Source organism: Tamandua tetradactyla, chromosome 2 (assembly GCF_023851605.1).
Source record: "Tamandua tetradactyla isolate mTamTet1 chromosome 2, mTamTet1.pri, whole genome shotgun sequence".
Taxonomy (NCBI): Eukaryota; Metazoa; Chordata; class Mammalia; order Pilosa; family Myrmecophagidae; genus Tamandua; species Tamandua tetradactyla.
This window is the reverse complement of record NC_135328.1, coordinates 197,677,438-197,689,540: the sequence shown is the minus strand read 5'-3', so window position 1 is coordinate 197,689,540 and position 12,103 is coordinate 197,677,438. Positions and strand designations below refer to the sequence as shown.

The 12,103-nt window shown below is 36.6% G+C and overlaps 1 protein-coding gene across 18 annotated transcripts in view; it reads left to right on the top strand.

The window, feature by feature from the left end:
• The window catches only part of PHACTR4 (phosphatase and actin regulator 4), a 143,424-nt gene extending 131,742 nt beyond the window's left edge, over positions 1–11,682 (top strand). For all 18 annotated transcript variants that reach the window (XM_077150618.1, XM_077150616.1, XM_077150608.1 and 15 more), the window contains 5 exons: positions 5,235–5,290; positions 6,411–6,472; positions 7,890–8,027; positions 8,619–8,695; positions 11,009–11,682. In XM_077150618.1, coding sequence (XP_077006733.1) covers positions 5,235–5,290; positions 6,411–6,472; positions 7,890–8,027; positions 8,619–8,695; positions 11,009–11,024 — 349 coding nt within the window. In that variant the 3' untranslated portion in view covers positions 11,025–11,682. The remainder of the gene's footprint in view (positions 1–5,234; positions 5,291–6,410; positions 6,473–7,889; positions 8,028–8,618; positions 8,696–11,008) is intronic.
• Positions 11,683–12,103: the final 421 nt, after the last annotated feature.

Here is a 12,103-nt window from a genome sequence, read left to right as displayed (position 1 = left end):
TGGAAATATACTCTCCTGTCTCCCAGACACATGACTTTGCTGTAAATGCTGTGCCTAGGAACAAGTTTGGCCCTTTTTCTTGTTTTTGGATCCTGAGACCCGTCTGTCAGATGCCTTTACTTAAACGTAATGATCAGTCTGTATGACCTCTGCATCTGTTTGCTATTGTAATTAGAAGGGAAATCAGAGGAGAAAGAGGTGTAGGTTTCCCCTTATTCTGACAATATCTGTAACTCACAAGTCACCAACCTGGAAATCAGTTTGGTAAATACACATCTAGATGTGATACCAAAAGATCATATGCAGGAAAACTGAGGGTCTGGCCTTTTACATTCAAGGTCCAGATAAACTTCTTATTTATGTATTTATTTTACTTTATTTTGAAAAAATTTTTCCAGCTTACAGAAAAGTTGCAAGAATGAATTCTAGTATACACTTAAACTAGATTAACAAACCATTAACATTTCCATATTTGATTTATCATTTATTAGGTGTATATGTGCTCTCTCTCTCTACAGACACATATAGGCACACATTTTCTCCTAAATCATTGTAAATTGCAAACATTATGATTATTTACCCCTATATATTTCAGCATGTATCTCCTACGAACAAGGGCATTCTTCTAACCACAGCAGATTATCATATTCAAGAAATTTAACATCAATACCAATTTGTGTGTAATACATAGCCCATATTCAATTTCACCTATCATCTCAGTAATGTCTTTTCATGGCAGTTTTTTCCCCATTCTGTTATCCAATCCAAGATTACATGCTAAGCTCCATTGGGCAGGCCACAATGGCTCAGCAGGCAGAGTTCTCGCCTGCCATGCGGGAGACCCGGGTTTGATTCCTGGTGCCATGCAAAAAAAAAAAAAGCTCCATTAATCTGAAATAGTTCTTTACCCTTTTTAATTTTTTCATGATACTATCACTTTTGAAGAACATAGACTACTTATTTTGTAGAGTGCCTCTAATTTGAGTTTATTTGATTGTCTCCTCATGACGAGATTCAGATTATGAGTTTTCAGCTATTCTTATTTATTTGCTTGATCATTCTCTCCCCAACACACCCCCAGTTCCATGAGAGCAGGGACCTTGTCTGTCTTGTCCACTTTAGTACATATTTATTTCCAGAGTCATGGACTTTATTATAGCCACTAGTTGTTTTGTCAGTGAAAACAAAAATAATCCTCCCTTTCTAGCCTAACAGTTATGATTTGCAAATTCTTATTTCTAGTATAAAAGTAAAATACATATTCATTAGAGAAAGTTTCAAAAGTATGAAAAAGAAGAAATATAAACCACCCATAATCCTACTACCTTATTAACCTGGGTTTAGCAAGCTTTTCTGTGAATGACCAACCAGTAAGTATTTTGGGATTTGTGGGCTACATACAGTCTCGGTTCAATATATATATTACAACCTTTAAAAATGTAAAAATGCTTCTTAGCTTGCAGGCTCCAGAAAAGCAGGATTTGGCCCTCAGAGTGGGGCAAGAGTGGGACAATAAACAATGATATTATAGTATATTGAATTGATGTAGTATAGTTAATTTAACCATATCCTTACTGTTGGATGTATTGCTTCTAAATTTTTGCTACTTTAATTCTCTCAGTGGTTCTCAAGCTGTACCATTCAGCTGAATCACTTGATGGGCTTGTTAAAAAACAGATTGCTAGATAGCATATCAGAGTGTTTGATTCAGAAGATCTAGCATGGGGCCTGATAATTTGTATCTTTGCTCATCCTGCTGGTCTTATGGCCTACACTTTGAGAACTATTCTAAGTAAACATTTTTAAAGTATGGAGCTGAAGTCTTTAATCTCTGTTACCCATTTTTACCATACTTTTTTTTTTTTTTACCATACATTTTAAAAAATGAATTAGTATTCGTGGCCATAGATGCAGCCCTCCATCCCAAGTAGCTGTTCTTCCTGGTATCATCTTTTTTTTTTTCAATGTTTTAACATAATTGTATTACAGTTAGGTAGTATTGCACTGTCCATTTCTGAGTTTCCTGGTATCATCTTGACTACTCCCACCTTACAAATGATGGGGCTGTCATCTACCCAGACAATAGATAGCATTATTATTAGTCTATTCCCAGATTTGGGGCTTTCCTCATGGAAATCCATTTTCTCTGGAATCCATTAGTTGGAGACATCAGAAACAAATTATTACAGCCAGACCTTGCCTGACCTCATGAGCCACAGGTGGGTGGTAACTTCTTCACCACTATCACCTCCTGTGTCCCTTCAGCTGTCGCAGGAGGAGCAGAAAAATTTTATTATTAGTTGTGCTGGTTCCACATTTGGTTAAATCCTCACACAGGGCACTATTCTCTGGGGTCTCCCTTTCTAGAGAGCTCAGAATTTTCCAGAACTTCAATTTCTGATTTCTTTGTACCCAAGAGTTCAGTTTTCAGCTTCTCTTTCCTCTCACATTTCACTATAAGCTGCAAGGAGAAACCAGGCTGCACTTTCCACATTTAATTTGAAGATCTCTTCTGCTGAATATCCAAGTTCATGTCTTTTAAAATCTGCCTTCCAGCCAAAGCCACTAGTCAATTTTGCCAGATTGTCTGCCATTTTAAAACAAGGCTCGTCTTCCTTCCAGTCTGTAATAACACATACCTCATTTCTGTCTAAGGCTTTATCAGAAATGTCTTTAGAATACACATTTCTATCAACAATCTCTTCAAAGCATTCTAGTCCTTCTCTATCAAGCTTCTCACGACTCCTCCAGATTCTTTCCCTTATCCATTTAAAAAGCCATTCAATATGTTTGGTATTTGCAAACTGCAGCAGCACCCCACTCTGGTACCAAAATCTGTTCTAGTTTGCTAGCTGCCAGAATGCAATATACCAGAAATAGAATGGCTTTTAAAAAGGGGAATTTAATAAGTTGCTAGTTTACAGTTCTAAGGCTGAGAAAATGTCCCAATTAAAACAAGTCTATAGAAATGTCCAATCAAAGGCATTCAGAGAAAGATACCTTGGTTCAAGAAGGCTGATGAAGTTCAGGGTTTCTCTCTCAAGTGAGAAGGCACATGACAAACATAGGGCTTCTCTCTCAATTGGAATGGCATATGGTGAACACAGCGTCATCTGCTAGCTTTCTCTCCTGGCTTGTGGTTTCATGAAGCTCCCTGGGAGGCATTTTTCTTCTCCATTTCCAAAGGTCGCTGGCTCATGGACTCTCTGCTTCATGGTGCTGCAGAATTTTCTGGTCTGTCCAAATCTCCCTCATTCTCCAAAATGTTTCCTCTTTTATAGGACTTCAGAAACTAATCAAGATCCCCCCCAAATGGGTGGAGACAAGCCTCCACTTAATCTAGCTTAACAACCACCCTTGATTAAATCACATCTCCAGGAAGATGATCTAATTACAGTTTCGAGCATACAGTGCTGGATAGGGATTAGAAGAAACAGCTGCCTTTACAAAATGGGATTAGGATTAAAACATGGCTTTTCTAGGGTACATGCATTCTTTTAAACCAGCACATTAGTCCCATAGTCCCTCCTTTGATTTTGCAAATAGCAAATCCAAAGAAACAGATTGAATTGGTGCTCCCTCCCCTTCGTCCAGAATCTTATAACTAGTCTTAGTTAAATTGGCAGTCTTAATGCAGTGCTGTCAAGAGACCACTGGATTAGGAATTAGTTAAGAATAAGGACCTTTGAAAATAGACCCAGTTTTACTTTACTGCACAGTTGTTTTTCCATCTTTGAGTGTTTGTTTTGCAAGTCATAGTCTTGTTGAATGCTAGCTATGAGCAACTTAAAACTAAAATTTAATATGTAGGTATAAAATCTGACAAAAAATTGTATAAGGCCTGAAATCTATAAAATATTGCTAAAGAAATTCAAAGATCTAAATAAATGGAGAGAAATACCACATTCATGGATAAGAAGATTCACTATTAAGATTATGAACAGATTCAATGCAATTCCAATCAAAATTACACCAGCAGGCCTTTTAAATTTAATTAACAAACATCTTAAAATTCTTATGGAATATATATCCAAAAGAATTGAAAAAATAGGGACTCAGACCTGTTGTTTATAGCAGCATTATTCACAATAGCCAAAACATGGAAACAACCCAAGTGTCCATCAACAGATGAATGGACAAACAAAATGTGGTGCATACATATAATAGTATATTATTTAGCTGTAAAAAGGAATGAAATTCTGATACATGCTACAACATGGATGAACCTTGAAAACATTATGCTAAATAAACTTAAAACCAGACACAAAATGACAAATATTGTAGTATTCTGCTTATATGAGGTATCTGGAAGAGGAGATTTTGGGGGGATGATGGACATGTTCATTATCATGATTGCAGTTGATACTTTACGGGTGTATACCTATGTCAAAACTTATCCGATTGTACACTTAATGTGCATTTTGTTGTATTTCAATTATACCTCAATACAGCTGTTTTTTACAAAAAAGGTCTTATCGGGAGGGGCAGAAAAAATCCTTTGAAATACATAAAGAAAATTGTAAAATGTATATAAAATGGGACTGGGAGTTCTCTGTGCAGGCAATTAGTGAGTTGAGTAATTAGCAGGAAGCTCACATAGCAAGAAGTATAAATTAAAGGTAAGAAATGAATAGCTTTCTGATTCCAGAAATGACAAGTTATCTTTGATGAGTAACATCTCAAAACCGTTGGTGAGAAAAGAAATGTCATCCAATTCTTCACAGAAAGGACTGAAATTAAAATCATGGAATTACAGAGTATCACCAGAAAACATTGGTTTAAAAATTTTTAAAAAGGGACATCAGAGTCATATGAGAAGTTTTATAAATATATATATATGTACAAAATTTCAGCCCTCATTCTGATTTCCTGAACCAGAATTTATGTTAATGTGTTTTTAACAATGTGCCCATTTCTTCTGAAGGAGCAAATTTGTTTGGGAGCCACTATCTAGTCCAAATCCCTCACAGACAGATGAGGACACTTAGTAGTCTAACAGAGCGTTTTTGTAGTGAGAGTACTAGTTGGTGTCAGAACTAGAACTGGAATCCTGGCCTTCTGAAATTTACGATAAATTTCAAAACATTTTTTTTGTGTTGTGGTATTTACATTAGCAATTTGAAAGTTTATTTCTTATTAAACTTTAGGGACTAATATAAACTGTGGCAAAACAATCTCTATAAACAGGATGGGGAGGTTTAACATACAATAACTTTTTTTAATCTCCTTTTTAGGCGACTGAGTCAAAGACCAACACCAGAAGAATTAGAACAACGAAATATACTGCAGCGTGAGTCCAGCTGTGGAAATAAAGTTGTATAGATTTTCTTTGTATGTTTCTGACTTTAATGTACTTAACAGAGAAAAAACGCATTTATTACAAGGGCCAAGCAGAGAATGTTCCAACTAGGGAAGGACTTGATATTGTTTTCCCTGAAGGAACCGAGTTCCCCCAGGCTTCCTTTGGAAGACACCATTGTGGTATTGTTTAGTGTACTGGGATACTCTTCAGGAAATTTTGTTTAAAAATTCTCACAGCATCCGGGAACTACCTTGGCATTGGAAGGATTTGAGTGTATAATAGATGTACTCAACTTTTTCTGTCTTGTGAGAACCAAGTAATGGATCTGTATGTAAAGGGGACCTTCCTGGAATTTGGGGGCTAGGGTCTAAAACAAGTCCCAAATGCAGATGAAAGTCTTCATCTGTTAACACTTTTTACCTCTTGGCATTTCTAAGTCACAAAATAGGACTATGAATTTAATTTGCTTTCTGTGTACACTACTTAATTTCTCCACATGGTATTCTAATCTAGTGTGGTTTTTGATTTGTTTTTCCAGAGTATAGAGTGAGAGTCTTACAAACGCCCTTAAGAGGTTTAGTCTTTCCTGGGGTTACCTATGGACATGTTCAACCTCTGATCTGTCCAGGCCATATCCTCTCAGTACTATTTAGATATACACAACTTAGTAAAGCATTTTATATTTTAAAGTATGGAAGTCTTTATAGGCATATCATATGCCTATAAAGAACTTAGAGTTTCATGCTGCTTCTCCATGATAGTGGGTTACTCTTGAGCAGGGATTCGCAAACTTTGGCTATTATGTAAGTATTTATATATCCATTTAAAATAACCATTTAAAAATGTAAATACCATTCTTAGTTTATGGACAGTAAAAATACAGGCAGCTAACAAGATTTGGCAGTTTAATCTGCTGATCCCTGCTCTTGAGAATTTGGCTGTACCAGTTAGCAATAAAATTATCTTGATTAGCCATCCCCAAAGTTAATATTGTATTCTGATTTGGAGCTTTTAAGAAATATCTGTCTGTGTTATATAAGTTCTAAAAGTTTTCAGTGCAAATTATCATTTCGAAGTAATTATCTTTGTTTCTGACTCTATACTATAGCTAAAAATGAAGCTGATCGTCAAGCAGAAAAACGAGAGATTAAACGTCGACTCACGAGAAAGGTACTACCCATATGTTTGGTTTCAGTCAAAGGCTGCTGACCAGATATCTTACAATTTGTATGATTTATCTGATTGAAAAGAAACTAATATGACTTGAAGTACCATAGATTGCTCTGAAAATATAAGACACGATGCAAACATAGAAACAACCCAACATTATCAAGCATTTTTTTTAAAGAATAAGACTTCTACCTTTTTTGGCGAGGGGTGGTGTATGGTCCGGGAATCGGACCCGGGTGTCCCTCATGGAAGGCAAGCATTCTACCACTGAAAGGAGTTTTTTGTTTTCTATTTTTATTATTTAAAGAAAAGGCCTGGCGCAAGAAGGTGCTTATTAAATGTTTAATTGAATAAATTTTGGCTTTTTTTTGGTAGACCTGGAATTTTAATGTAGTCTCTAATAACAGTCTGTTTAAGTGTAAAGAAAGTAACAGGAGTGTATAGCATTCGGTTTTGCAAAACAAACTGGTTGTTTTCTAATCAAAGAAAGGACTGAAATAAACTCACCACTAATAATATCTGAAAAGTATCTTAAACCAACAGAAAAATTAGGGTAGAGTCTTTTCTGTCCTCAACCTGGTTGGCTTTTAAGCCTTGGTACCAATCTCTTGTTCCTTTCCTTCCCACTGCAATAGATTGTAATTGTCTCCTATAGATTCTGATTTGGTCTAAGTTCTCTCAATATCTCAGAACTATAGGAATCCCCAGTAGACTTAGAGATCTAGACATTCTCTTCCAGATTTCTTCCACTTCTCCCCTTCTTCAGGACCAGAGGAGTTGTCCTTGATAAATAGAAGACAGTTAGAGGCTGAGGCCAGACTTAATGCTTTCAGATTGAGCAGGTTACTCAGTTGTGCAGCTTTACATCATAATTTGTAACAGAATCTACCATCTTGGGTATTATTCATGTTGAAAGGAAACGTACCTTTAATGTTTTCCACTAATAGATATTGCTTTCATTTTAAATGCATTTATTTATGTATAAATAATGACCCTTTCCGTAAAAAATGTGAACCTTGCCACCCAAAATGTGGTTCATGGACCATCAGCATTGGCATCACCTGGAAGCTTATTAGAAATGCGAGATTTCAGGTCCCAACCCCCAAGACCTGCTTAATCAGAATCTATATTTTAACAAGAATCCCAGGCAATCTGTGTGCACATTAAAGTTTGAGAAGCACTGGATTAGAGTGACCTTCTCAATCTTAGCTATGCATTGAAGAGCTTTTTAAAAACTCCTTACATCCAGGATTATTAAATCAGAATTTCTCAGGATGGGTCCCAGGCATCAAAATTTTAATTTCCTAAGGTGATTACAATGTGCAGCGAAAGTTGAAGTGCTGGGTTAGAGGCAGTTTGAATGCTTGATTGATGCCTAATCCCTGGCATCATGAACTAAGGGCTTCCCTCTTTTCAGCTCAGTCAAAGACCCACAGTAGCTGAACTACTGGCCAGGAAGATTCTGAGGTTCAATGAATATGTTGAGGTAACAGATGCTCATGATTATGACCGACGAGCTGACAAACCTTGGACCAAACTGACCCCTGCTGACAAGGTAATTATAAAGCTTGCTTTTTTCTACTTTCCTTTTCTCTTTCTCTGTCTCTCTCCCCTTCTCTCTGTCTGGTGCCTTTCTGTCTTTCTAGGATGCATGACACTAATTAGAATGGGGGGAGCCATAAAAACAGATTCTAGTTCTGTTATGATAAATTTCAAAGCAGGACACAAAAAGGCAAAAACACACAAACCAAGATATTATGCTCATGACACCACCACCACCACCACCAAAACTGAAAGAAAAGAAAATCCCTGCTTTATAACAAGAAAAAAAAATTGGGAAGGAATAAACACTTTTAACAATGGCTATGTTTGATTGGAGGGAGCTTGGGTGATATATTTTAGTAATTACATTTCATTTTTATAATGGGAAAAGCAATTTTATATGTTATGGAAATTCTAAATGCTCCAATCTCTCCTGAAAACTCTTTTCAGCTTTTCCTGAATGTGTTCGTTACTTGCTGTAAGAAGGTGATGTGAATCAGGCTCAGAATTTATCTGTATATGTTGACCTTGCTTCTCTTCTCCAATAGAGAATAGATGACAGATCATATTCTATAGATACTGAAGCACTTTTTTTTCTCCACAGGCTGCCATAAGAAAAGAATTAAATGAATTTAAAAGTTCAGAAATGGAGGTTCATGAAGAAAGCAGACATTTTACACGGTAAGTCCCAGACACTGAGCTAAGTGTTGCCTGCCCCTCCCCAAACACAAACAAACAAAAATTCCACATATAATCAGGTATGAAAGACTATAACGACATGGTTTCAAGGAAGACACTCAGGGATGGTTTCGCGACTACACTAAGAGAAAGGGATGAGAACTAAGAATGAATGCCTGTTCTGAGGGTGGCATATATATGTGAAATATTATTTATTCCTTGCAGTAAACCTGTAAGATATGTTAATATCCACATTTTATAGATGAGAAAAAGGAGGCTCAGAAGGGTTAAATAACTCGCTTGACATGTTATTAAGTTGCAGGACCAGGATTTGGAGAAAGGCATGAATGGCTTCAATCTCTTGGTGTGCTCTCTTCACTGCACCCCACTATCCCAGGTTATATACGAGGAGATTGTCCTGTGTTAGACAAGATCTTCCCCTTTCTGGTTTCTGTTCTGCCTAGCACAATTGACCTTACCAGTTTAGTGTGTGGACTTTAACCATTTTCAGAAACAAGTCAAGAAGTACTTTGATTTGGAATTCATTGTTGTGATTAAGCACCCTCCTGATATCTAAACAATTAGCTAGCAACAAACGGAATCAGAGAAAATATCTTTACATGAGTCTCAAAGCATTTATAAAGAGGCTAAATGAAAAAATCTGTAATGACAAATACAGAGCTTGCTGTACAAAGAATAACAAGCAAAGTTAGAAAATAATAATTTTTCAAGTGTTTTTCTTCATATCTTAGACCAATGGTTATTTAGATTATAGAATTTTTTTTTTTTTTTTACTGAACCCTGCGTGAAGACAGATCCTTTTAACAGCAATAACACCATTCAAGGCACTGAAATACAAACATAAATAACAAACCATACTTGCCTATAAGAAGTTCTTAATGTAATCTGGAAAAAGATGTGTTTTACTAAGTACAGTAAAATTGTTATGATAAATTGCCTCAGTAAGTCTTCTTAGAGTTCATAGCCCAACTCCCCCATTTCCTACCTATGTGAATGTTAGCTATTTTTGTTGTTAAAATAGTAATAAAGTGCTATAGTGACTACAAATCAAAAAATAGCAATAGATTATGATAAAAAGAAGAGTCATAGAAAAGGTAACATTAGGCTGGATCTTAAAGTATATAAGAGAGTATGTATGTACCAAGAATTTATGTAGACAAAAAGGAAGAAAAGATCATTGCAAACAGAAGGACCTTCATAAGCAAAGTTATAAGAGGTAGAAAGTGCATGGTGTTTATGTGTAACGAGAATTGTGTCTTGAAAATAGGACATGTGGGGGCAATGTGGATAAGAAGGGGCCAGAAAGATGAGTTGGGGCACATTTTGAACAGCTTTGACTTTTTATGCTAGAATCGTGAAACCATTGAAAATGTATATGAAGGAATTCTGTGTATTTCAAAATGGCAGTGTGGAAGGCGATTTGGAAGGATGAAGAAACCAGTTAGGAAGTATTTGAAATAGTTACAGGTAGTGTCAGTGGAAGCACAGACCAAAACAGTGACCATGAGAATGCAAAGGAGATAGATTTGAAAGACATTTCAAGGTTAGAATTAGCAAGATTTGATTATCCATTGGATTCCATGGAGGAAATATAGGAAATAGTAAAAATGACTCTTAGATTTCTAACTTGTGATTTTTCAGGCTAACGACATAAATAATTCAGGTTTACAGTTTAGGACATTTATTCAATAAATTTATTAAATGAATGTTTATTGAATACCTCCTAGATAATAGGTACAGGATAATGTGCTTGGGATACAGCAGGGAACTAGGTAAAGCCCCTGTCCTTTCAGCACTCTTATTCTAAAGGAGGAAGGCAGACAATAAGCAGAATTGAAAATACGTTATATATGTTGAATTTGAAGGACCCGTGACCTACTGAGTAGAGGTGCCTAGAAGACAGATGCTTAAACCAGAGTTCAAGAGAAAAGCAAGGCTCAGTGATATAGATTTATGAGAGAAGACAGTGGGTTGATCTTAGGGAGGAAATTGCTTTTTATTTAAAGGGTGGCCAGAGGAAGAGGAATCAGGAAAGCATACTGAGGAAAAGCAGTTGAAGAAGAACAAGAAAAACTGGGGAAAAAATGTTGCAGAAGTCAAGAGAAGAGAGTTTCAAGAAGGAAGGAGGGGGTATCAGGAGAATAAGATGGCTACAGAAAGGTCAGGTAAATTTAGAGTGAGGAGAAGGTTTTTTTTTCCTTTTTTTTAATTAGGATATAACATTTCATGACTACTAATGTAGTAATGGCATCTACATTACCTGGTAATTTGTTTCTTTTTGATCATCTGTTTTAGCTACCATCGTCCATGATGCTGAAGTTTGAGAGAAGAAAAAAATGACTCCCCCATAACATGGCTGCTTTGCTGCTTCATCCTCCAGAGTGACATATTATACTTCAGTTTTTCCCAGCACAACCAGAATTGGACCCTCTGGGGTGTAGTTCTGGGATGAATAGCACTTCTGTGAATGTAGCATTTCACTGGAATTAATTCTCATATGATGCCTGCCCCTGGGGCACAGCTGAACACTTTGTCAGTGCTTTTGAACTTTTTAATATTGCAGCATAGTTGAGGGGTCTTCCCTCACCAGCCACCAAAGTTCTGGGCCACTTGCAGTTTCCAAGTTTTATTGGCTGCACTGCATCCTCAACCCAAGAAGACTGCCTGTGCTGAAGCACAGTTGGCACCATTGGCCTTACCTGCCTGTTCTAATTGAGGAACCCACTTGTGTAGGTGCTAAGTTCCAGCCATCATTCCCAGCTGGTGGTGGGCAAACTGTTTTCTGGAGGCCCCCAGTTTTCTGGCAAAGGGACGCCTTCCTTCAGGGGAAACATTCACGCCACACTGGAATGTCAGTTGAAAAGCATTGCACTATAGCTCTTATAACACAACAATATAAGAAAGGACACTCAGGATCTGATATGTTGCTCCTTTCTGGCACAGGTCACCCTGATTTTTTTTTTTTTTTTTTTTTGCAAAAAAAAATGGTTTTGAAAAAGTGATGGGAATTTATGTATTTCCTTTCTGTTAAAGAATCAGCTTTAACCAGATTCCAAGTTTGTAACATGAGAAAATGTGTATATTTTCTATATACAAAAACAAAGCAAGTCTTCATGTTAATGCCACTTTGGCAGAAAACTAATTTGTGACTTAAATTTGAATTGTATAGGCTGTTGTACTTTTTACCGAATGATGCTGACCAATAGATATACCTTCCTCTGTAAAACAGAGTTTTAGCAGTTCTCTGGGAACTCTTGTGTGTCATTAGCCCTCACACCTCCAGCCAGAATCACAGCAGAGTCCTAAGGGATATGGGTAGATAAGAAAAGGTCTTTTGAGAATCATCAGAAGGACACAATCATGACCCACTGCTCCTCTCTTTTTCTCATT